General features: G+C 47.5%; 2 protein-coding genes across 2 annotated transcripts; one reads left to right on the forward strand and one right to left on the reverse strand.

Moving 5' to 3' along the window:
- The first annotated feature begins 1,658 nt into the window (after window positions 1-1,658).
- Window positions 1,659-11,095, forward strand: SRSF9 (serine and arginine rich splicing factor 9). Its single transcript, XM_030939273.1, has 4 exons — window positions 1,659-1,998; window positions 6,965-7,125; window positions 8,645-8,817; window positions 10,597-11,095. The coding sequence occupies exons 1-4, from the start codon at window positions 1,811-1,813 to the stop codon at window positions 10,738-10,740; spliced, it is 666 nt and encodes a 221-aa protein (XP_030795133.1). The 5' UTR covers window positions 1,659-1,810; the 3' UTR covers window positions 10,741-11,095.
- Window positions 10,767-26,300, reverse strand: GATC (glutamyl-tRNA amidotransferase subunit C). The gene is made up of 4 exons (XM_010368290.2): window positions 26,178-26,300; window positions 25,910-26,082; window positions 15,234-15,337; window positions 10,767-12,868 (listed from the first exon to the last, which is right to left on the reverse strand). The coding sequence occupies exons 1-4, from the start codon at window positions 26,256-26,258 to the stop codon at window positions 12,816-12,818; spliced, it is 411 nt and encodes a 136-aa protein (XP_010366592.1). The 5' UTR covers window positions 26,259-26,300; the 3' UTR covers window positions 10,767-12,815.

The raw sequence follows: 26,300 nt of genomic DNA on the forward strand, positions 1-26,300 counted from the left end.
TTAGTCCCTTTGTTTTGTCTTGTTTTTGAGTCTCCTTCTGTCACCCAGGCTGGAGTGCAGTGGCACAACCTTGGCTCACTGCAACCTCTGCCTCCTAGATTCAAGCAATTCTCATGCCTCATCCTCCCAAGCAGCTGGGACTACAGGTGTGCCACCAAGCCTGGCTAATTTTTTTTAATTTTATTTTATTTTTAGTAGAGATAGGAGGGTCTTGCCATGTTGGCCAGGCTGGTCTCGAACTCCTGGTCTCTAGTGATCCACCCACCTCAGCCTCCTAAAGTGCTGGGATTACAGGCATGAGCCACCACGCCTGGCCAGGTTTCATTTTTCATATGAAAAATCTTTATTTTTGAGACAGTATCACTCCGTCGCCCAGGCTGCAGTGCAGTGGCGTGATCTCGGCTCACTGCAACCTCTGCCTCCCGGATTCAAGCAATTCTCCTGCCTCAGCCTCCCGCGTAACTGGGGATTATAGCAACACGCCACCACGCCCAGCTAATTTTTGTATTTTTAGTAGAGATGGGGTTTCCCCATGTTGCTCAGGCTAGTCTCGAACTCCTGACCTCAAGTGATCTGCCCACCTTGGCCTCTCAAAGTGTTGGGATTACAGGCGTGAGCCATCGCACCCAGCCTGAAAAGTCTTTAGATTAGGAGTATTCCAGCTGGACACAGGGCTCAAGCCGGTAATCCAACACTTTGGGAGGCCAAGGCTGGTGGATCGCTTGAGCCCAGGAGTTCGAGACCAGCCTCTCTACAAAAAATAGAAAATAAACTAGCCTGAGGCAACGCAGACCTCTCACGGTGCCCCAAGGTGGGAGGATCACCTGAGTCCAGCGAGATTGAGACTGCAGTGTTCGCGCCACTGCACTCCAGCCTGAGCAACAGAGTAAGACCCTGTATCAAAAACAAACAAACAAACAAACAAAAAGTCTTCTGGTGCAAGGCCTCACTGGAAGGTCCCTGGGTTCAATGCTCCGCGTTCTGGGATGTGAATGTGGAAAAGTAAGTGCCAAGGTGGGTGTCTACCTGAGCTCCGTAAGGACTCGGTACTTAGGATGCGAGCATGGCTTTGGGTTCCATTCCTGACCCTCTGTGGCCTCAGTCTCCTCCCGGGAGAGGATGAAAAGCACAAGTCGGATGCACTCTATAGTGATCGCTGTGATAGTCATTATGAGTCTTACTTCCTCGATTCCGACAAACTCAAGGCCAAGCTATGGAGTTCATCTCATGCTGACACCGTCAGTTCTGAGCAACTGTAAAATGGGGACAGGGTGGCCCAGGGGCCTACTGACCTGAGGCTGGGGTCTGCGACAGCCCAGCCGCTGGGGCTCCTTGTGGCTGCTGCGGGGTTAGCCTGCGGTCTCCGCCTGACTCTAGCTCTCCTGCGCCCCGCAGGTCCTGGGCGCTACCCACGTCAGTGAGTGCTCACAGGTCTGTGAGGTAGGCGGCGCCACAGAGAGAAACTGAGGCGCGGGAGCCCAAGTCACCTGTCCAGCTCCTCAGCCGAGCGTGAACTGCGCTTGGGGATGGTATCCACATGGCCCGGCCCCACGCTCTCCTTGTCAGCGCCCGAAGGCCCTTCGCACCAGGGGGCGCCGGCCTGCGCGCATGCGCAATGGTCGCAGCCGCGTCCCCTTTAAGAGAACTCCTTTTGCCTCCGCCGACCCCTTCGCTTCCGCTCCGCGTTCCCACAATGCAGTGCGGCTGAGCGCCTCGGAGCCCGCGGGGACGCTGCGGGGGGACCCGTGCTGAGGCGGCGGCGGCGGCGGCGACGTGGGCTGCGGCGGGCCCGCGGCGTCGGGCGGTGCGGATGTCGGGCTGGGCGGACGAGCGCGGCGGCGAGGGCGACGGGCGCATCTACGTGGGGAACCTTCCGACCGACGTGCGCGAGAAGGACCTCGAGGACCTGTTCTACAAGTACGGCCGCATCCGCGAGATCGAGCTCAAGAACCGGCACGGCCTCGTGCCCTTTGCTTTCGTGCGCTTCGAAGACCCCCGGTGAGGCCCCCGCCCTCTCCCCCTCGGTGCCTGAGGCCCCCGCCTTCCCTGCTGTCCCCTCCCCCAGGGCTCCCCTCCCCCCGCCTCCGCGCAGACCCCCACGGCGCCCCCTCACGGGTGGAGGATGAGGCAGCCTCTCCTCGCAGGCCCGGGCCGTCCTTCGCGCCGTCGTCACTTCCTTTATTTTTATTATTCCAATATTTTATTTAGAAATCCAAAAGCTGAGCCTTTGGAGGGCCCAGGCCCCCCTGCACCGGCCTCGGGGGGTCCAAATGAGCCCTGTCCGCCTCCCACCTGGGGCGGCACCGTGGGGGGAAGCGGCCCCGGGGCAGCGCGGGGGTCGCCGTTCGCCCTTCCCGCCGCCCCTTCCCTGGCCGGAGCTCGCCGTGACTGGAGAGCAAGCTGCAGGGTCGCGGATGCCGCTGGAGGTCGTGGAGGGGTCTCTGGTGGAACAGCTCGCCGTTCGCGCGCCCCGCCCCGCCAGGCCGGGGCCCGGACTTTGTCAAGGGATCAGGGATTTGGGAAAACTTCTAAAACAGCCGGAGTGGGGCTCTGATTTCACTTCCCTCCTTTAATGAGGGAGGTTTGGCGAGATGCTGAAGGTTCCAGGGATTTGGAAACTCTAGATTCCTAACCCGGCTCTAAGGAGTGTTTGTGATTTTGCAAACAGCGTGAGGGCCGGAAAAAGCCGAGGAACTTTCAAAACTGTGGTTGGTGGTGGTTAGCAGCTGTGGCGCTGACCTGGTCACTCCACTCCGGCCAAATAAGAGCCCGCACCCTGTTTTCCTAGCATCATTTGCTCCCAGGGAACACGAAATGTTCGTAGGGTGTCCGGCCTACCTGGGGTGGACTTACTGATAGGGCAAGGAGAGCACCTGAGGAAGGGCAGGCAGGAAGCACCGCGAGGCTTTGATGGCTGAAGGGTCGACTCTGACAGCTCGTCCCTAGTATCTCCTCATTTGCCTCAAAACCGGAACTGGGCATTTTAACCCCTAAGCCGGAGAAGGCTATGCCTCGCTTATTTGGTAACCGTGCAATTGTGGTTTTTCAACAGTTGCTATGGGTGGAGTGCCATGGTGTGTATTTAACTTTTTTTATTTCCTTATTTTTTTTTAGATTGATAAAATAGGGGGTTTCACCCTGTTTCCCAGGCTGGTCTCGAACTCCTGAGCTCAGGTGATCCACCCATCTCAGCGAATCAAAGTGTTAGGATTACAGGCGTGAGCAACCCGCCCAGCCTGTATTTAGTGTTTTTAACAATTCATGAGGTGCAGGTACTGTTTCTTTTGTTTTTGTTTTTGTTTTTTCTTTTTTTTTCTTTTCTTTTTGAGATGGGGTTTCACTCTTGTTCCCTGGGCTGAAATGCAGTGGTGCGATCTCTGCCCACCGCAATCTCCGCCTCCTGGGTTCAAGCGATTCTCCTGCCTCAGCCTCCCGAGTAGCTGGGATTATAGGCATGCGCCACCACGTCTGGCTAATTTTTTTGTATTTTTAGTAGAGACGGGATTTCTCTATGTTGGTCAGGCTGGTTTCGAACGACAGAACGACATCAGGTGATCCGCCCGCCTCGGCCTCCCAGAGTGCTGGGGTTACAGGCGTGAGCCACCTCACCCGTCCTGTGTGGTTAACCAGATTTTACAGATCAGGATATCGAGGATTTAGAGTTACTGATAAAAGAGAAAGCTAGTGGCAATCCCAGCATTGGGAGGCCGAGGCAGGCGGATCACAAGGTCAAGAGATCGAGACCACCCTAGCCAACATGGTGAAACCCCGTTTCTATTAAAAATACAAAAATGAGCTGGGCGTGATGGCGCGCACCTGTAGTCCCAGCTACTTGGGAGGCTGAAGCAGGAGAATCGCTTGAACCGGGGAGTCGGAGGTTGCAGTGAGCTGAGATGGCGCCACTGCATTCCAGCCTGGTGACAGAGCAAGACTCATCTCAAAAAAAAGAAAAAGAGAGAGAAAGCTAGTAAGGGATCAAGGGATTTTTTTCTTTTTATTTTTTTGAGACGGAATTTTGCTCTTGTCGCCCAGGCTGGAGTGCGATATTGCTATCTCAGCTCACCGCATCCTCCACCTCCCAGGTTCAAGCGATTCTTCTGCCTCAGCTTCCCAGTAGCTGGGATTACAGGCGCCCTCCATCATGCCTGGCTGATTTTTGTATGTTCAGCAGAGATGGGGTTTCTCCATGTTGACCAGGTTTGTCTTGAACTCCTAACCTCAAGTGATCCACCTGCTTTGGGCTCCCAAAGTGCTGAGATTACAGGCCTCAGCCACCATGCCAGGCCGGGATCAATGGACTTGAACTCCCTTTTCTGTTCTTTGAATGCAGACTTACTACATGATATGCTACATTGTCATCTTCCCTCATTCCTTTCATAGTAGAAAAACTATCTTTTGGTGTCACTGGATGTGAAGATTCAAGCAAAGCATTTCATGTAGTATCTTATTTAACCATTATAATAATCCTGTGAGATAGGCATACTATTCACATTAGAGATGTAAAAACTTGATTAAACCCTTACCCAGAGATGACTACTAGTAATTTGCAGAATAATGATTTGAATGCAGGCTAATTTTATTTATTTATTGTATTTATTGAGATGGAGTCTTGCTCTGTGGCGCAGGCTGGAGTGTAGTGGCACAGTCTCAGCTCACTGCAACCTTTGCCTCCTGGGTTCAAGTGATTCTCCTGCCTCAGCTTCCTGAGTAGCTGGGATTACAACTGCGCACCTCCATGCCCAGCTAATTTTTATCTTTTTAGTAGAGACAAGGGGTTTCACCATGTTGCCCAGACTGGTCTCAAGCTCCTAACCTCAAGTGATCCGCCTGCCTCAACCTCCCAAAGTGCTGGGATTACAGGCATGAGCCACCACGCCCAACCTGAATGCAGGCCAATTTTTATTCAGAGTCTGTTCTGACATCCTAGCAGTTCTGCTTCTCCCAGTCTGCATTTTATGTAGTCAAGGTTGCACTGGATGTGGTCCTTGTTGCTTTTAGTCCCAAAATCTTACAAGTGATTATGTGCCTGTGACACTGAACAGTGCCTTCATTAGCACATTCAGTTCCTCTTGTCCGCCCAAGCTCCAAGGTCATACTTTCTACCATCCAATACTGGAGAATCAGTGTGGGATTCCTGACTCTCCTAGAGTCCTAGGAAAGACTTAAAGTAATTTTATTGAATATTTATCTCTTTTGGCAAAATTGTATCCAGAGAGTTTTTTGACAAAATAGTTCTCCAAACCATGCTGAAAAGGTACACTTTAGAGTTCCAAGGCCAGGTGCAGTGGCTTATGCCTGTAATCCTAGCGCTTTGGGAGACTGAGGGGAAGGATCGCCTGAGTCCATGAGTTCAAGACCAGGCTGGCCAACATAGGGAGACCTCTTTATACAAAAAAATCCAAAAATTAGCTGGGTGCAGTGGTACACGCCTGTGGCCCTAGCTATTCAGGAGGCTGAGGTGGGAGGATTGCTTGAGCCCAAGAGCTAGAAGCTGCAGTGAGTTATGCTCCAGCCACTGCACTCAGCCTTGGTGACTACTCTGTTTCAAAAAAAAAGACCCTGTTTCAAAAAAAAAAAAAAAGAGTTCCACATTCATCACAAAACACTCATTTGCATTTGTCTTTTGTCCTTTGAGCCTTTTTTTTTTTTTTTTTTTTTTTTTTTTTTTTTTTTTTTTTTTTGAGAAGGAGTCTCGCTCTGTCACCCAGGCTGGAGTGCTGTGGCCGGATCTCAGCTCACTGCAAGCTCCGCCTCCCGGGTTCACGCCATTCTCCTGTCTCAGCCTCCCGAGTAGCTGGGACTACAGGCGCCGCCACGTCGCCCGGCTGGTTTTTTGTAGTTTTTAGTAGAGACGGGGTTTCACCGTGTTAGCCAGGATGGTCTCGATCTCCTGACCTCGTGATCCGCCCGTCTCGGCCTCCCAAAGTGCTGGGATTACAGGCTTGAGCCACCGCGCCCGGCCGAGCCTTATTTTTTTTAAAGACAGGGTCTCACTGTATTACCCAGGCTGGCCTTGACCTGGGCTCAAACATCATGCCCAGCTACTTTATTTACTCTCAAATACTCTGCTATCCAACTGGCTACTTTCTCTTTTTTTTGAGATAGGGTCTCTGTCACCCAGGCTGGAGTACAGTAGTGTGATCTCAGCTCTGTACTCCCATCTCAGCCTCTCAAGTAGCTGGGACTACAGGCGTACAACACCATGCCTGGCTAACTGGCTACTTTTTTTTTTTTTTTTTTTCTCGAGACGGAGTCTCGCTCTGTCACCCAGGCTGGAGTGCAGTGGCCAGATTTCAGCTCACTGCAAGCTCCGCCTCCCGGGTTCACGCCATTCTCCTGCCTCAGCCTCCCGAGTAGCTGGGACTACAGGCGCCGCCACCTCGCCCGGCTAGTTTTTTGTATTTTTAGTAGAGACGGGGTTTCACCGTGTTAGCCAGGGTGGTCTCGATCTCCTGACCTCGTGATCCGTCCGTCTCGGCCTCCCAAAGTGCTGGGATTACAGGCTTGAGCCACCGCGCCCGGCCAACTTTTTATTTCCATAGACTTTATGGCACTAGGCCTTGTAGAAAAATATTAAGGTGTTAGTGTGTGGTGTGCTTTTTGAGAAAATGCTCACCAAGGTTAGAAAAACACTGGTGGTTTATTGGCAAAATCAATAATCTGTCAGCAGTTGATTCTTTTTTTTTTTCTCTGAATTAGCCCTCTTAGAAGTAATCTGTTTGCTCATTCATTATAATTTCATACCTCTAAAACTGTGTGTGACAACTGTAAAGGTTAATTCCAGTATCATGAAACGTCTCCAGACTGAAGCAGAAGTGCATCAAGATCCTGATTTGTGTGTTTTTTTCTTCACTCTCAGTTTCCCTTTTATGCTTACTATTCATGCCCCTCATTGGAAAGTCACTTGGCCTCCTGAACAGCACTAACTCCAAACTTTACTTTTTTTTTTTTTTTTTTTTTGCAGAGATGCAGAGGATGCTATTTATGGAAGAAATGGTTATGATTATGGCCAGTGTCGGCTTCGTGTGGAGTTCCCCAGGACTTATGGAGGTCGGGGTGGGTGGCCCCGTGGTGGGAGGAATGGGCCTCCTACAAGAAGATCTGATTTCCGAGTTCTTGTTTCAGGTATGTTCCTTTCAAACAATGAGATGATACATGTAAAATACTGCTTAACACAGAGTCTGTCTTCCAAGAAATGATAACTGTGATTCTTCAGTGCATGGGACACTGGGGCTTTCTTTTCAATAGCCTGTGTGCAGTGCCAGTCTGAAGCCCTGCCCTGGATTGCCAATGAGGCAAGTATCCTGCAAATGAAATTGCACTGGGAGTGCAGCCTTGGAAGAACATAAACATACTTCTTGTAAAGGAGTTTTCTAGTGGTGAGAAGGGAAGATAATGGGAAAACCCCTTGAGCTACAATTCTAAAGACTCTTCTTTTGGAATATACTTGGCATCAGACATGGTAGAAAGGCATTCCAGGAGACAGATTTGAACAACTTACCCAGCCTCGGATCTTGAAGAAGATCAGATTTTGTGGTGGTTTTAGAATTAAATATTTTTTAAAACCCCATAACTTGGAGTCTTAGAGATTTTATTGGAAAGTATAGACTATTTCTGTCTAGTGTTTATAAGTGATGAAATGCTAAACTGGGAGGTTTTTCTGTCTTCAAAATATTAACACACTGGAAAGACCTGGGGCCTTCTGCATATTGCATGGGAGTTTTAGGGCCCTGGTGGATTGAAATATATCGAGGAGCGTGGCACCTTTTTAAGATGTGAATGTCACACAATCACAGCATACTCCTATGTGCTTAAATAGTGATACTTTCAGTATCTGCCTACCTTGTGTCCCTTTGTAATTTTTTAACCCCAGAACTCTATTCCCTCCTTCAGGATGTCATACATTATCTTTTTTTCTCTCCATGCTGCTCTGAAATCCTGCTTAGAAAACTATTAGGAAATGGCTGCAGTCCTGAGCTGTGAGCGGTAAACACAGCCTTTGAGAGCAGGAGCACATTTCCCTTTCATGACATCAGGTAGGGTTGTATGACTCCCGACTAGTTTTAGCATCTGAGTCTTACCTTCCCCCCACTGTATTGAAGAATGTTGGTGATCTTTTAAGAGGTACTCTGTATAGTTTGTCATTCACACCTATAAGAAAACAAACTAGATTTTTTGTTGTTGTATTGTTACCTTCAGCTACTCTTCGGTTATTTCATTGTCTGGTTTCAAAATTCCCATGTCCTGTGAAACCCTGTCAAGCAATAAATAATTGGTACTGTTAAATTTCATAATGGAAAAAGTTGGAACTCAAAGTATTAGGAGTTTGGCATTGATTTTAAAGGACAGAGAAAGAGGCTATGAACTCTCAGAGATACTATACCTGTAATGGGATAGACTTCTTGCTCTGTTGAAGAGGTCTGGTCTCTGGAAGATGGACTTAAAACCAGCTTCTCAAGGTGGTTTATTTACCACATGTACTTCAGTGCTCTTTTCTGATTTCATGTCCCTTATCAAGGTTTATGATTTGGGGACCCTCAGGATTTAAGTGATCATGGAGAAGGGACCGTAGGTATTGCTGGCTCTTAACAGGGCAGTTAACATAGCTGAAAGATGTGGGCTTTCTTATGTTCTCCATGCCTAGGACTTCCTCCATCAGGCAGCTGGCAGGACCTGAAGGATCACATGCGAGAAGCTGGGGATGTCTGTTATGCTGATGTGCAGAAGGATGGAGTGGGGATGGTCGAGTATCTCAGAAAAGAAGACATGGAATATGCCCTGCGTAAACTGGATGACACCAAATTCCGCTCTCATGAGGTGGGTCCTTGCCTTCTGTTGAGGAGCTTGTACTCAAATCACTCCACTTGAACCTGACCTAGCAGAGGTAAGCAAGAGGCCATGCCATTTGGTAACCTCACAGTACCATAAGAGATCTATCTTAGGTGGACAAAGCCATGGAATTTGCTATGCCTAAGTCCTTCAGGGTCATAGCTGAGAGAAGCATGCATTCATGATATGTTTGTTTTTTAATATGCTTTATTCTGCATATTAGTATCACATAACACAGTTTGGTCATGGTATTTGTAACCTGGAGAGAATACTAGTGCAGTTGGTCTTGATATCACCCCATTCACAACCAGCTTAAATGGCAGTATCCCTCTGTGAACTCAGCTGCCCCTCCTGTGGATCTAGGCTGAGCTCTACAGGCCAGCCTCTTCATCTCAGCCCTTCTAGGTCCTGCTGTCAGGGCTGAGCTGTCACTTCACTTTTTTCCCAGAGTAGTGCAGGATCCTCTCTGAAACCTGAGCTATCATGACATTCTCTTTTTTAATTTTATAATTTTTATATTTCTCTAATTTTTGATTTTAGAGACAGAGTCTCATTATATTGCCCAGGCTGACCTTGAACTCCTGGGCCCAAGCAGCCCTCCCACCTCAGCCTCTCCAGTAGTTGGGACTGCAGGCATGCACCACTGTGCCAGGCTAAACCGTGACATTTTCTTGTGGTTAATTATCTCACCCTTTAGATTCAGTAGTTCTTGATGTCTTTCCTTGTAGGAAAGCAGCTGCTGTTTTGGATCTCAGTTTGAGACTGTCCCTTTGGTACCATTGAGACCAGAAACCAGACCACCAAATGGACATTTTTTCTGGTTATTCTGTCCTGCCTTACTATGAGATTTACAGATGTTTGGGGACACAGGTCTCTGGGCTCATTTCTTTTTCTGAGGATTCATATAATTCCCTAGTGTTTGGCTTAGAGGTTGGTCCTTCCATGGTTTAATGATGCTTTTGTTCAGACTGTCCTCTAGGACTTGAATTTGGAGCAGAAATAGAACAGCACCTGATCCTCAGTTATACTGCAAAGCAGGGCCTCAGAAAGGGTAACTCCAATTATTGACTTTCACCTAAGGTGAAAAGCATCCGGGTTCTTTCCCCTTGGCATCTTAGGATCTTCTGAGAATGCTGGCTGAAGGCAGAGGGCCTGGGGACAAGTCAGCCTGGACATGACTCCTTTGCTGCTTATTAATTCCTTACCTTAACTACTCTTAGAACCTTGATTCCTTCATGGGCAAAATGGTCACATAATAGCACCTTCACAAGACTTGTCAGGAATCTAGAGCAAGAGGATAACATCTAAAGCATCTAGCTCAGGTCCTCACATCTGGAAGGTATTAAATACAGGTTAGCTCCTTCCATAGATGCGCATCCAAAGATGCATATATGAGGTGGCAGGGGATTAAACTATATGACCCCTGAGATCCTTTCCAATTCTTAGCTTTGAAGGGGGGTCAATGGCAGTAATTCAGATATATTGTTTATAATAGTTAATTGAATATCAACATGTCAAATTGGCATTTATTGTGTTACCTTGGGCAAATGATATAATTTAAGTCTTAATTTTCTTCATTCTTGAAGTGGGATAGTAAGAGTACCTACCTCATAATGTTATGAGGGTTTAATGAGATAGCCTAATGCCAGGTACAGAGTACACAGGAAGTGCTCAATATTTAACTATTATTGTTAGATGTTGGTTTGCTTATTCTTCTGGCTCTGATTTTTTTCCCCATTACTCTTTTTGTTTTTGTTTGCATTTCAGGGTGAAACTTCCTACATCCGAGTTTATCCTGAGAGAAGCACCAGCTATGGCTACTCACGGTCTCGGTCTGGGTCAAGGGGCCGTGACTCTCCATACCAAAGCAGGGGTTCCCCACACTACTTCTCTCCTTTCAGGCCCTACTGAGACAGGTGATGGGAATTTTTTCTTTATTTTTTAGGTTAACTGAGCTGCTTTGTGCTCAGAATCTACATTCCAGATTGAGGATTTAGTGTCTTAGGAAATTTTTTTAATTTTTTTTTTTTAAAGAAAAAAAAAAAAAACCTACATAATTTCTACCAGGGCCATATTAGCAGTGAAACATTTTAAACTGCAGAAATTGTGGTTTTGGTTAAGAAACAAGTTGTATATTTTTCACCCCTGATTATGGGAAAAAAATCAGTTCTGTCTTTGTGGGTTGCTCTACTATGGAGATCAACAGTTACTGTGACTGAGTCGGCCCATTCTGTTTAGAAATATATTTTAAACGTTTAGTAATTGACATGTGTGGTTGTCCTTGATTAAGTACACAGATTTCACAAAATAGGCACAGTAATTTCAAAAATCACTGAGTTGTAATCATAACTTGTACCCAGTTAGTAAGGAGCAGGGGTAGATAACTTTATTTATATGGGGATGGATAGTTGCTGATACTGGTTTGAGAATGTAAACTCAAAGAGCGGGTTCTGGGTTCTCTTTTAATTCAAGGCCAAGCTTGTAAATTAGGCTGCCCTGAAGAAAAAAGCATTGCAGATAAAGGAAGGGAATGGGAAAAATAAACACACGGTGGCTTATGCCTGTGATCCCAGCACTTTGGGAGGCCAACGCATGCCAGAGGATCCCTTGAGGCCAGGAGTTCAAGAGCAGATAGTCAACACAGCAAGACCCCATCTCTACTTAAAAAAACAATTAACTGGACGTGGTGATGCACATACATAGTCCCAGTTACTTAGGAGGCTGAGGCGGGAGGATCACTTGAGCCCAGGAGGCTGCAAATTATCTGTGATCACACCACTGCACTCCAGTCTGGGTGACAGAGTGAGGCCCTGTCTCAGAAAACTGAAAAAATGACAACGTAAATATTATTGGGAAATTCTTAGCCAAAACCAACTTTGGCAGTTTGGTTAGAGGAAAAACTCTGATTCTATCGCTTTTATCCCTAAATAAGTTTCATTTATCCTTGGTATCCTGAGTTTTTTTGTTTTTGTTTTTTTTTTTTTTTTTGAGACGGAGTCTCGCTCTGTCGCCCGGGCTGGAGTGCAGTGACCGGATCTCAGCTCACTGCAAGCTCCACCTCCCGAGTTTACGCTATTCTCCTGCCTCAGCCTCCCAAGTAGCTGGGACTACAGGTGCCCGCCACCTCGCCCGGCTAGTTTTTTGTATTTTTTAGTAGAGACGGGGTTTCACCGTGTTAGCTAGGATGGTCTCGATCTCCTGACCTCGTGATCCGCCTGTCTTGGCCTCCCAAAGTGCTGGGATTACAGGCTTGAGCCACCCACCGCGCCCGGCCCTGAGTTTTATCTTGGACTTATCTCAATTTAATAATCATTTTGGGGCGGGGAGAGGGCTCCTTTTTCCCAGACCCAGGGTTAATTTTAGGATAAGTTCTCTTTTCAGAAGAGAAACACTATGTATGACTAGTATCCCTTTGGCATATAATCACTTTGTGGGATGGCAGATAGTTCTAGATTAGGCGTTCCCAAGCTCTAGTCTATTTTGAACACTCTTCAGACCTTAGTAGGAAGGTAGCCCTTTTCTAGGAAGAGAGTGGGAGCCCAGGAACAAATTCAGGTATGTTTGGTAAAAATAGGGCTGCTCAAATCACTGCAGATGGCAACTAAAAATGACAGCCAGGGTTGTCATATAGTGATCAAGATGCTCCATCTACCAGTTACGTAGATAGAAGACACTTTCATGCAGTTGAAACAGTCCTTTTGGGGGAATTAAAGGCAGATAAATAATGTCTTCCATACTGAATAGTCTTGTTAAGTGAATTCCCTGGAAGCTGACTTTCGCTTTCCTTTCACCTCAGTTAGCATAGGAACTCATTTTGGGGCCAGATCTTTCCCAATTGTGTCTTCAGAAGAATGTGTTAAGAAATGCTTGAGCATCCATTTTTTCAGGTGACTGAAAAAAGCAGGAACATTAGTGTTCACAGTAAGAAAATACCGTCATTGTGCTTCCACATGGCCACAGAATACCCCCTTTCCAGAATGAGCTACTCAGCTGTGTGGGAATGGCTCTTGTTCATCCAGCTTTGGCAAAGAGATATTACCTGTTTGAAAATAACAAAAGAGAATGTTATAGCTGAGCCTGCTGCCTAGCTGGCTCTACTGAGCTAACTGATGACTTAGTTTCTCATGGAAAATACGGAAGTAAATATAGCTACTACCTTGTTTTCCTAACTCGGAGTATCTGAAAGAATCAATTCTAAGTGAAGCCAAATTCACATTTTTCAGTAAGGAGTAGACAGGTATTAGCCACTAATATGCAGATAGAAGGAAAGACTGACCATGACCATGAACTCAGGTGGTCCCGAGAAGTCTGAAGTAAGGTTCTGTGTGAGAGACAGCATGTCTGATCAATAGATATGTCTGAAGCCACAACTATCAGGCTCTGAGATGGAGAGTCTCCTTTCTCTCCACAGTTAACAGGTGATTTAGTGGATTGGAGGCATGATAAAAGTAGCTCATGGCCAGGCACGGTGGCTCACACCTGTAATCCCAGCACTTTGAGAGGCCGAGGCGGGCAGCTCACAGGGTCAGGAGATGGAGACCATCCTGGCTAATACAGTGAAACCGCATCTCTACTAAAAATACAAAAAATTAGCTGGGCGTGGTGGTGGTCGCCTGTAGTCTCAGCTACTTGGGAGGCTGAGGCAGGAGAATGGCATGAACCTGGGAGGCGGAGCTTGCAGTGAGCCAAGATCGCACCACTGCACTCCAGCCTGGGCAACAGAATGAGACTCCATCTGAAAAAAGTTTAGCACACACATTTTCTAGCTTTCTTTCCCATCCTTGCTTCAACCAGAGCCTGCCTTTAACTGGCACCTTGAGCTGACCAGGGCCAATGTCTTATGTGGAGTCTGCTCAGAATGATTCTCCCTCAGGGGATATGCTGAACTGGAAGTTGGCACTTAGCAGTCTACCTGACTGCTTTTGGCTAGTCCCACTCCCAAATGCCCAGAGGGGTAGTACAACAACTCCAGTACTCACCTACCTGCAGAGGAGATAAAAACAGTCAACCTATCCAAGGTTCTGGATTTTACTGTCTGCCCAGAGTAATTTTAAAGCTTCTATTTAAAATATTTACAGTAGGTAAATGATGCAAATCTCTACACCAGCAGTTGTAAACTGATGGCTCACAGACTGCACCTGGCTTGCAGGTGTGTTTTATTTGGCTTGGATGGTGAATTTGGCTTGAATTGGTTGCCAGCACTTAAAATTTAAGAAATATCAGTGGGGTGCAGTTGCTCACCCCTGTAATCCCAGCACTTTGGGAGGCTGAGGCGGGTGGATCACGAGGTCAAGAGTTCAAGACTAGCCCGGCCAAGATGGCAAAATCCCATCTCTACTAAAAATACAAAAAAATTAGCCAGGCATAGTGGCAGGCACTTGTAATCCCAGCTACTAGGCAGGCTGAGGCAGAGAATTGCTTGAACCTGGGAGGCAAAGGTTGCAGTGAGCCAGGATTGCACTAAAGCCTGGGCGACCAAGCGAAACTCCATCTCAAAAAAAAAAAAAAAGTAGTATCACACAAAATGCCAGGTATCCAGGTTCTCTGGAGCAACGGGTTTACATTCCTGCCTGGCACCACTGATACGGTGGCAGCCATGCTCCTCCTGCTTTGAGTGGGCACACTGAGCGCAGACCCTAATGGCATTTGAATCGTGTCATAGAGGGGCAAAGATATGACAGAAACATCTGGGCTAAGGCCACACATAAGATTCCTTTTGGGAGGCTGAGGTGGGTGGATCACCTGAGGTAGGGAGATCGAGACAATCCTGGCTAACATGGTGAAACCCTGCCTCTACTACAAATACAAAAAATTAGCCAGGCGTGGTGGTGCATGCCTGTAATCCCAGCTACTCGGGAGCCTGAGGCAGAAGAATCGCTTGAACCTGGGAGGCGGAGGTTGTGGTGAGCTGAGATCGCACCATTGCACTCTAGCCTGGACAACAAGAGTGAAATTCCATCTCAAAAAAAAAAAAAAAAAAAAGATTCTTTTAGGAAAGGACTGGTTATTTTGTGGCACCCAGCCCAAAGCTAGACCTAGCAAATATTTATTCATGGTATGAATACTAGAAAGTTGGAGCCGATTACAGGATCTGGCATGGTCTTAACTGTGGCTTTGAGAAACACGGAATGTCAGCTGCCCCTTTAGGCAGATCTTGAGCTCCAGATTTCCATCCACTCTAAACCTTTACCCCACTTGCCCCCAATTCTGTTTTGCTTATTCCTGTTACTAACTGCCCCCTAGAGGTATGACCCTGGACCCTACTGCCACCTTAATGTCACCATCTGTATGCGCTTTATCCTTTTCAAAGTGCCTTCACATAGCATCTTTGGTCCTCACGCTGCCTGCTTCATTCTTAAGGTCACTGTGAGACTATCTGTTAAACCACTCTGGGCAACACCTACCTGGGGGGGCCACAAAATACTCCTCCACGACTCGATGGGAGTTTTGTAGTAATTCATCAGCACAATTGCCTTCTACCACATTGTCGGATCTCAGGTATAGACATCTACAAAACCCAGAAGCTCAAGGTTACCCTCTCAGAGAAGGGGGCTTTTAGGGGATGGTGGAAGGGGCAAGACGGAGAGAACAAAGAAGCGGTATATTCTTGAGTTAATGGGCACTATTCAAAGATAGAGGAGCTGGGATCAATAGTAGACCAAATAACAGCCTACAGTTTATAGATTGTCCCAACAGACCTGAGAAGTAAGTGCTAATCACTTCTCTGGATTGATTTAACAAATAGTTTTTGATGATTATATGGGCAACTGTCTTTTGGTGGGGACAGGTAAAAGCAATTACAAAATAATATTTTAAATCTAACAAGAAGTTAGCACAGCCTGCCAAAGGATAGAAAGGGTACCTAGGCCAGCCTGGGTGAGTAGCACATCCTCAGAATAGCTGGATTGGGGGATGAAGGTATGAGAAATGGACTTCTTGGCAGGTGTAGCAGCATGAATCCCAAAGCAAGAGAACCCAGAGCTCAGAGATTCAGAGAAGGACAGGGAGTTCAGCAGGCTGGGGTGTGGTCTGCTGGGATGGAAGATGAAGCTAGAAACGTAAGCAGAGATGGGGAAGCAAACTTGTCTCAAGAGTGACTTAAGGATGTTGGCTCCTAAGTAACAGAACTGGGATCTGAGACCAATCTGGTACCCCTAAGATGAATGCTTTTTCCACCACAGCCACTTTGGTGGATGGGTGCAGCTGCCCTTGAGCAAGACGTGTCACAAACAGCTCAAGAATCTCCCAGTGTTCTATGGGACCTAGTGACTTTACTAAAGCCTTCAGATGGCAAACTGGTAAAAAACACACAGGAGCTTGAACATATGCATGAGGCTTCACTATTGTTTCAAGGTGTGAAAGTGTGTAAGCCTGCTTCCAGATACTTGGACTAAAAAAATAAGCAGTTTATTATATCACTGATACAGTATTCAGTAGTAGCTACGCTCCTCCTGCTTTGAGTGGGCACAGACTGAGGGCAGACCCTAATGGCATTTGAGTCATGTCATAGAGGGACAAAGATGTGACAGGAACATCTGGGCTAAGGCTACACATAAAAACTAAGTTGTCGGCCGGGCACGGTGTCTCACGCCTGTAATCCTAGCACTTTGGGAGGCTGAGGTGGGCGGATCACGAGGTCAGGAGATCGAGACCATCCTGGCTAACATGGTGAAGCCCCGTCTTTACTAAAAAATACAAAAGAATTAACCAGGCCTGGTGTCGGGTGCTTGTAGTCCTAGCTACTGGGGAGGCTGAGGCAGGAGAATGGCATGAACCTGGGAGGCGGAGCTTGCAGTGAGTCGAGATCACGCCACTGCACCACTCCAGCCTGGGCGACAGAGCAAGACTCCGCCTCAAAAAATAAATAAAAAAATAAGTTGTCACAGTAAGATTATTTTAGGAAAGGACTGGTTCTTTTTTTGTGTGGCACCCAGCCCAAAGCTAGACACAACAAATATTTATTCATGGTATGAATACTAGAAAGTTGAAGTCTGTTATATGACCTGGCATGAGGGACAAAGATGTGACAGGAACATCTGGGCTAAGGCTGCACTTAAGAACTAAGTTGTCGGCTGGATGCAGTGTCTCAGGCGTGTAATCCCAGCACTTTGGGAGGCTGAGGCGGGCGGTTCAAGGCCACTGTGTAGCCTTGAACAAGTATCTTTTCAGATATTAAATTTCTTGGGTGGCGGGGGAAGAAAAAAAGAGGCTGGGTGCGGTGGCTCCCACATGTAATCCCAGGACTGTGGGAGGCTGAGGCGGGTGGATCACCTGAGTTCAGGAGTTCAAGACCAGCCTGGGCAACATGGGGAAACCTCGTCTCTACTAAAAATACAAAAATTAGCCAGGCGTGGTGGCACGCATGTGTAATCCCAGCTACTCAGGAGGCTGAGGCAGGAAAATCGCCTGAACCCAGGAGGCGGAGGTTGCAGTGAGCCGAGATGGCGCCACTGCATTGCAGCCTGGGCGACAGAGCAAGAAGGAAAAAAAAAAACTCCAGGCACAGTGGCTCAAGCCTGTAATCCCAGCACTTTGGGAGGCCAAAGCAGGTGGATCACCTGAGGTCAGGAGTTTGAGACCATCCAATATGGTGAAACCCTGTCTCTACTAAAAATACAAAAGTTAACCGGGCGTGGTGGTGCATACCTGTAATCCCAGCTACCCGAGAGACTGAGGCACAAGAATCACTTGAATGTGGGAAGCAGAGTTTGTAGTGAGCGGAGACTGCACCATTGCAGTCCAACCTGGGTGACAGAGTGAGACAGTGTCTCTCTCACACACAAGAGAGAGTTGCACTAGATTTTTTTTTTTTTGGTAATAACACAAGGACTATGCATTCATTTAAGAAAACTTGGGAGAACAAAAGTAAAATCAAAATCGTAATTATACCATTCAAAGGTAACCCTTGGACTTTCTGGAGTTTATAGTTTCTGTTGGACAGTGTTAAAAAATGGCTAAGAGGCCGGGCGCGGTGGCTCAAGCCTGTAATCCCAGCACTTTGGGAGGCCAAGACGGGCAGATCACGAGGTCAGGAGATCGAGACCATCCTGGCTAACAGGGTGAAACCCCATCTCTACTAAAAACACACACAAAAATATTAGCCAGGCGTGGTGGCGGGTACCTGTAGCGAGAGGCTGAGGCGGGAGAACGGTGTGAACTCTGGAGGTGGAGCTTGCAGTGAGTGGAGATCATGCCACTGCACTCCAGCCTGGGTGACAGAGCAAGACTCCGTCTTTAAAAAAAAAAAAAAAAAAGGCTAAGAGCTTAGGCTCTCGAGTTACAGCTGAATTCAGATCCCAATGCTACACATTCCTTATCCTCTCTCTCAGTTTCCTTGTTGGTTGAATGCTTCATAGGATTTCTGGGAAGATTAAATGAAATGTTAAAAAACAAGATCTGATAATGCTGAGCCTGCATTCACGGCAGCTTAAGAGAGGGGTCTGAGTAGCACCTGCTCCTTTGAGAAAGCCTTAGTGCATCCCGTACATCTCAGTCCCTACCATTCAGTGCACTGGTGATCAGGCATAACCTGCCTAACATTTGAAGGTTTGGGGAAGACTCTTTACTACCACCAACAGGCGGTTAAATGCTACTGCTTCCCCAAGAGTAGATCTAATAGCAACTAATTTATTTACTCATCATCAAATAATCAAGTTTGGTAATTAAGTTTCCTGCATAAGTGAAATTTCCAGGAAAACAAAATTCACCCCTTTACATACCACACATTTCTATTTAGTTATTGGTTATGATGGAATTGTTCCTAAAATAGACACATTTTCTGGGGTTGGTTTTTTTTTTTTTTTTTTTTTTTTTTTTTTTTACCTTTTTTTTTGTTTTTGAGACAGGGTTTTGCTGTGTTGCCTAGGCTGGTCTCAAACTTCTGGGCTCAAGTGAGCCTCCCGCCTTAGCTTCCCAAGTAGCTGGGATTACAGGTGTATACCACGATGCCTAGCTTTATTTTCTTAATTACAGGCTCCTGAACCCACAGTCTCTGTGACAGTGGTACAGCACGCATACCTCTCACTTGGTGAGTTGCTGCACTTTCTTGAACCTCAGAATTGTATAAAACACTGAACAGGACCAGATGAGCTTTTCAGATCAACTACTGATTGACTAAACTTCTACCTCACCTCCTGTCTTTCCCAGTCAGGTTCTGTAAGATAAGTTAGCCCATATACCCCAAGACACCCATTCTGATGATAAATTAACTTCTCTCGTATGTGTTTGAGCTAACATTTGTCATACACTGTCCTTGGGAGAACTGAAAAAAAGTCACTTGAATCTTTCTGTGTTCTGGTTTGGCTGAGGAACCCTAGTTGAGAAAGACTTCAGTTGTAAACTAGAAGTCCCTGCTGGTTAAAACTCAGGAACAATAACTTAAGTAACTGTGGGAAATGCTGCTACAATGGCATTGGAAAGTGCTCTGTCAACAGGGAGGACAAAGTGGCTCCATTTGTGATTCCGTCAGCCCTCGGACTCACTGATGGGACAGTTCTCCCACTGCTTTTCTTTCTTTGAGCTGCTTTCCTGCTATCTGGCTGGAAGGAATAGCTTCTTGTGGACCCCTCTACTTCCATCTAAAAGCCTTTTCCCTTCCTCCTACTTTATTTCTAGTTTGATGCAGACTGGAATGGGGGCTAATTAATTTGGTTAAAAGTTCTGAGCCAGGCAAGGTGGCTCACATCTATATTCCCAACACTTCGGGAGGCTGAGGGGGGTGGATTGCTTGAGTCCAGGAGTTCGAGACCAGCCTGGGAAACATGGCGAAACCCCATCTCCCCTAAAAAATGCAAAAGTTAGCTATGGGTGGTGGCATGTGCCTATAGTCTCAGCTACTTGGGAGGCTGAGGTGGTAGGATCACTTGAGTTCAGGAGGTGGAGGCTTTAGTGAGCCAAGATTGTGCTACTGCACTGCAGCCTGGGCAACAGAATGAGAAAAAAAAAATTCTGGGTTCAGGCCAGGCATGATGGTTCATGCCTATAATCCCAACACTTTGGGAGGCTGAGGCAGGAGGATCACTTGAGCCCAGGAGTTTGAGACCAGCTTCGGCAACACAGCAAGATCCTGTCTCCACCAAAAAAAGAAAAGAAAAGAAAAAAATTAGCTGGGCATAATGGTGCACACCTGTAGTCCCAGCTACTTGAGAGGCTGAGACAGGAGGATGGCTTGAGCCCAAGAGTTTGAAGTTTTTGGTTCATAAGACTCTGAGGGATATTTTAAGTATTTGGCTACACTCAGAGTTGCTGTCAACTCATTCTCTGGATTTCAGATGGAAGAAAATAAAGTTTATTTTATAAAGAAATTCCTTTTATAAAGGAATTGACTTTAGCTGGCATATCTTAGAGCAGTATTTGTTCCAAATCCTCTGCTTATTACCTGTGAAACTTTGGGCACATTATATAACCTTTCTGAACCTCAGTTTTTTCCATCTATAAAACAGATGTATTGACCTTCGAGGACTGCATGTGAAAACTGAAATAATTTAGGCCAGGCATGGTGGCTCGTGCCTGTAATCCCAGCACTTTGGGAGGCCAAGGCGGGAGGATCACCTGAGGTCAGGAGTTCGAGACCAGCCTGACCAATATGGTGAAACCCCATCTCTACTAAAAATACAAAAATTAGCTGGGCATTGTGGGCACCTGTCGTCCCAGCTACTTGGGAGGCTGAGACAGGAGAATTGCTTCAACCTGGGAGGCAGAGGTTACGGTGAGCTGAGATCGTGCTACTGCACTCCAGCCTGGGCAACAGAGTGAGACTCCAGCTCAAAAAAAAAAAAAAAAAAAAAAAAATTATGTAATTTCTTAGCTCCTGGCACGTAAGCACACTAATGTTTTTAGCTCAAACCAAATGACATGCTATTAGTGTGCAAAGAGATTTCTATTAGCCAGTCAAGGCGTTTTGTTTTGTTTTGCTTTTTGTTTTTGTTTTTGAGACAGAGTCTTGCTCTGTCGCCCAGAGCAGTGGTGTGATCTCGGCTCACTGCAACCTCTGCTGCCCAGGTTCAAGCAATTCTCCTGTTTCAGCCTCCCGAATAGCTGGGACTACAGGAGTGCCCCACCACGTCTGGGTAATTTTTGTATTTTTAGTAGAGAAGGGCTTTCACCATATTGGTCAGGCTGGTCTCGAATTCCTGACCTCAGGTGATCCACCTGCCTCAGCCTCCCAAAGTGCTGGGATTATAGGCGTGAACCACCGTGCCCGGCCTTGTTTTGTCTTAAGACGGAATCTCACTCTGTTGCCCAGGCTGGAGTGCAGTGGCTCCATCTCGGCCCACTGCAACCTCTGCCACCCTGGTTCAAGCAGTTCTCCTGCCTCAGTCTCCTGAGTAGCTGGGATTACAGGCGCCTGCCACTTTGCCTGGCTACTTTTTGTATTTTTAGTACGGACGGGGTTTCACCGTCTTGGCCAGGCTGGTCTTCAACTCCTGACCCCGTGATCCACCCATCTCAGCCTCCCAAAGTGCTGGGATTACAGGTGTGAGCCACTGCCCCCAGTTTACTTTTTTTTTTTTTGAAATGGAGTCTTGCTCTGTCGCCCAGGCTGGAGTGCAGTGGCATGATCTCAGCTCACTGCAACCTCCGCCTCCTGGGTTCAAGCAATTCTCCTGCCTCAGCCTTCAGAGTTGCTGGGATTACAGGCATGCACCACCATGCCTGGCAAATTTTTGTATTTTTTAAGTAGAGACAGGGTTTCACCATGTTGGCCAGGCAGTCTCAAACTCCTGACCTAAAGTGATCTGCCTGCCTCGGCCTCCCAAAATGCTGGGATTACAGAAGTGAGCCATCATGCCCAGCCAAGTCAGGGCTTTTATAGCTAAGATGCCTACTACCTAAAACCATTTAAGCAACTTGGGCTCCTGCAAAGAAGGATGGTGAGAAGAATGGTCGTTATGCCATCAACTAGACCCAGGAGCACACTGTTAATATTCACAAGTGTATCCATGGAGTGGGCTTCAAGAAGTGTGCCCCTCAGGCTCTGAAAGAGACCGGAAATTTGCCACGAAGGAGATGGAAAACTCCAGATACGTGCATTGATACCAGGCTCAACAAAGCTGTCTGGGCCAGAGTAATAAGGAATGTCCATACTGTGTCCATGTACAGTGGGTGGTCCAGGAAACATAATGAGGTCAGAAATTCACCAAACAAGCTCTATACTTTGGTTATGTACTTGTTACCACTTTCACAAATCTACAGTCAGTGTGGATGTGAACTAACTGCTGATCATCAAATACATCAAATAAGTTATAAAAACTACAAAAAAAAAAAAGGTTTAATACCTGTCTTCACTTTACATTCTCTGTGTTCAAAGCATTAAAGTCCTACAAATGTCTTGTTAAAATGATTAATGGGAATCATTAACCCAAACTGGTTTCTAATTTTATGAAAAACAGTACAGATCACTGAATACCAGGTTGAGATGCTAGCTACTGGACCCAAATTCCCGGTCATCTTTTTTCACGACCTTTTCCCTTATTAATAATGTTTATATTTCTTTATATTTACCTTCTAGATAACTTGGGGAATTCTGATGAGTCTGTGCTTCTAGTCCCTCCTTTCCTAGAGATATTAATAAAGAACACTGGGGCTGGGCACGGTAGCTCACGCCTGTAATCCCAGCACTTTGGGAGGCCAAGGTGGACAGATCACCTCAGGTCAGGAGTTTGAGACCAGCCTGACCAACGTGGAGAAACCCTGTGTCTACTAAAAATACAAAATTAGCCAGGCGTGGTGGCGCATGCCTGTAATCCCAGCTGCTTGGGAGGCTGAGGCAGGAGAATCACTTGAACCTGGGAGGCGGAGGTTGTGGTGAGCTGAGATCGCACCATTGCACTCCAGCCTGGGCAACAAGAGCGAAACTCTGGCCGGGCGCGGTGGCTCAAGCCTGTAATCCCAGCACTTTGGGAGGCCGAGACGGGTGGATCACAAGGTCAGGAGATCGAGACCATCCTGGCTAACACGGTGAAACCCCGTCTCTACTAAAAAATACAAAAAACTAGCCGGGCGTGGTGGCAGGCACCTGTAGTCCCAGCTACTCAGGAGGCTGAGGCAGGAGAATGGCTTAAACCTGGGAGGCGGAGCTTGCAGTGAGCTGAGATCCGGCCACTGCACTCCAGCCCGGGCGACAGAGCAAGACTCCGTCTCAAAAAAAAAAAAAAGAAGAGCGAAACTGTCTCAAAAAAAAAAAAAATTCATTAAACATTTACTGGGGCCGGGCGCGGTGGCTCAAGCCTGTAATCCCAGCACTTTGGGAGGCTGAGACGGGCGGATCACGAGGTCAGGAGATCGAGACCATCCTGGCTAATACAGTGAAACCCTGTCTCTACTTAAAAATACAAAAAACTAGCCGGGCGACGAGGCGGGCGCCTGTAGTCCCAGCTACTCGGGAGGCTGAGGCAGGAGAATGGCGTAAACCCGGGAGGCGGAGCTTGCAGTGAGCTGAGATCTGGCCACTGCACTCCAGCCTGGGTGGCAGAGCAAGACTCCGTCTCAAAAAAAAAAAAAAACATTTACTGAGGCCAGGCAGGGTGGCTCACGCCTGTATTCCCAGCACTTTGGGAGGCCGAGGTGGGCAGATCACCTGAGGTCAGGAGTTCAAGACTAGCCTCGCCAACATGGTGAAACTCCTCTCTACTAAAAATACAAAAATTAACCAGGTGTGGTGGTGCATGCTTGTAATCCCGGATGCACAGGAGTCTGAGGCAAGAATCTCAAACTCAGGAGGCAGAAGTTGCAGTGAGCCAAGATTGCGCCACTGCACTCCAGCCTGGGCAACAGTGAGACTCCATCTCAAAAAAAACAACAAAAATATTTACCGAATATTCAGTGCCAACCACTGAGAACATGATGAGGAAAAACAGACATGCTGTGGAAGGTGGGTGAGCAGGAGAGGGGCAGAGACAACATATCCCTTAAATAGATGTATAAATACATGTAAAAATCAGTCCTTTTGGATATCATGAGAGCCACAGGTAGAGAATCTTAAGTATAAAAGAATGAAGACTTGTGGCTCACACCTATAATCCCAGCACTTTGGGAGGCCAAGGCGGGCAGATTGCGAGGTCATGAGTTCGAGACCAGCCTGGCCAATGTGGTGAAACCCCATCTCTACTAAAAATACAAAAATTAGCTGGGCATGGTGGAGGGCGCCTGTAGTCCCAGCTACTCCGGAGGCTGAGGCAAGAGAATCACTTGAAACCGGAAGGCGGAGGTTGCAGTGAGCTGAGATCGCACCACTGAACTCCAGCCTGGGTGGAAGAGTGAAACTGTCTCAAAATAAAAAAAAGGAATGGACTTTTTTGCCCAGCACAGTGGCTCACACCTGTAATCCCAGCATTTTGGGAGGCTAAGATGGGCAGATCACTTGAGGCCAGGGGTTCAAGAACAGCCTGGTCAACATGGTGAAACCCCGTCTCTACTACAAATACAAAAATTAGCTGAGTGTGGTGGCGGATGCCTGTAATCCCAGCTACTCTGGAGGCTGAGGCACAGAAATCACTTGAACCTGGAGGGTGAAGGTTGCAGTAAGCCGAGATCGTGCCACTGTGCTCCAGCCTGGGCAATGGGGCAGGGGGGAGGACTCCATCTCAAAAAAAAAAAAAAAAAAAGGTTAGACTTTCTTGAGGAAGTGGGAAGCTAAGGCAAGAGAATTGCTTGAGACCAGGAGTTTGACACCAGACAGGGCAACATAGCAAGACCCTGTTTCTACAAAGATTTAAGAATTAGCCAGGTATCGTGCACACCTACAGTCCCAGCTATTTGGGAGGCTGAGGCAGGAGGATCTCTTGAGTCTAGAAGTTTGTGACCAGCCTGGGCAATACAGTGAGACCCTGTCCCAAAGGAAAAAGAAAATTGCAAAGTAGAGAAGAGATTTTAAAGAATCAAACACTGGGCCAGGCGCTGTGGCTCATGCCTGTAATCCCAGTACTTTAGGAGGCTGAGGTGGGTGGATCACCTTTGCTTAGGAGTCAAGCCTGGAGAACATGGCAAAATCCTGTCTCTATCAAAAATATAAAAAATTAGCCAGGCCTGGTGGCACGAGCCTGTGGTCCTATACTTGGAGGCTGAGGTAGGAGGATCTCTTGAGCCTGGGAGGTGGAGGTTGCAATGAGCTGAGATCATGCCACTGCACTCTAACCTGGGTGATAAACTCCATCTCAAAAAATAAAAATTCGAGGCAGGAATGCAACAGGAACCAAATCTCATAATGTGCTCACATTTTAATAAGAGATATAAAAAATGAACAAAAGTCCATTAAAATGTTAGGGGGAAAAACCCAATAGGATATGTTACTAACTAGAAGGGGAGAAGGGATTTGGAGTGGTTAGGAGAGCCCTTTTCCAGAAGATAAGCTGAGACCTGTGCCAAGAGGGAGGCAGCCATGCAAATACTGAGAGGCAGGAAAAAACGAAGGGCCAGTGCAAAGATCTAGAGAGGGAAAGAACTTGTCTTGCTGGAGATGCAGTCAAGGTAGCCAAGGAGGGTACAGAGAAGAGTAGTCTGAGTGAGCAGGTAGGGACTCTGTGGAGTAGGGGCTCAAAGGCGATGATTAGGCCAGGCGTGGTAGCTCACGCCTATAATCCCAGCACTTTGGGCGGCCCAGACGGGTGGATCACGAGGTCAGGAGTTCAAGACCAGCCTGGCCAAGATGGTGAAACCCCGTCTCTACTAAAAATACAAAAAAAATTAGCCGGGCGTGGTGTCAGGCGCCTGTAATCCCAGCTACTCGGGAGGCTGAGGAAGGTAATTGCTTGAACAGGGGAGGCGGAGCTTGCAGTGAACCGAGATCGCGCCACTGCACTCCAGTCTGGGCAACAGAGCGACTCCGTCTCAAGAAAAAAAACACAAAGGCGATGATGAGCAGTTTGGGTTTTGTTTCTACTTACACTAGGACGACACGAGCGAGAGCATCCATAATGAACAAGGGGAAGAGTGAAGCCACTGACTCGCGAGGTGACCGTGGGCAAGTTCCTGAATCTCGCTAACGCTCTTTAACCCCCTGGAAAACTGTTCGCTAATCGTCACATTAAACGGCTGCGAACGGGCCACGCTCAAGGCTTCGGGGCTGCAGCCTCGAGTTTACCTGTCCTCCAGGACCGACTCCATGGGCTCCACCCCGTCAGTGTCCACGGCGCGTAGCCGGTCGGCGAAGGCGATAGCTTTCTCCAGTCGCGCCACTGCCTCGCGGCTGCCGAAGTCCACAAGCGCTAGACGCTCCAGGTGCTCGATCACCTGGACCGTGATCCGGCCACTGCCCTGGAGGAGGAATGAGGCGGGGAGTGTGGGTCACCGGCGCCCCAGAGTGCCTCCCGGCTTGCTCCGCCACCCGCCTAGATGGCCCTGGCCTTTACCTGAGGATCCACCTTGGAGGTGAAGCCCTGGCGCCCGCCCACAGGGGCCCGAAGGCCCAGCGACACCAACCGCGACCACATTTCTTCCTTCCTTGGCCCCCGTAGTGCGCCCGCACGTAACGC

Source organism: Rhinopithecus roxellana, chromosome 10, assembly GCF_007565055.1.
Source record: "Rhinopithecus roxellana isolate Shanxi Qingling chromosome 10, ASM756505v1, whole genome shotgun sequence".
Taxonomy (NCBI): Eukaryota; Metazoa; Chordata; class Mammalia; order Primates; family Cercopithecidae; genus Rhinopithecus; species Rhinopithecus roxellana.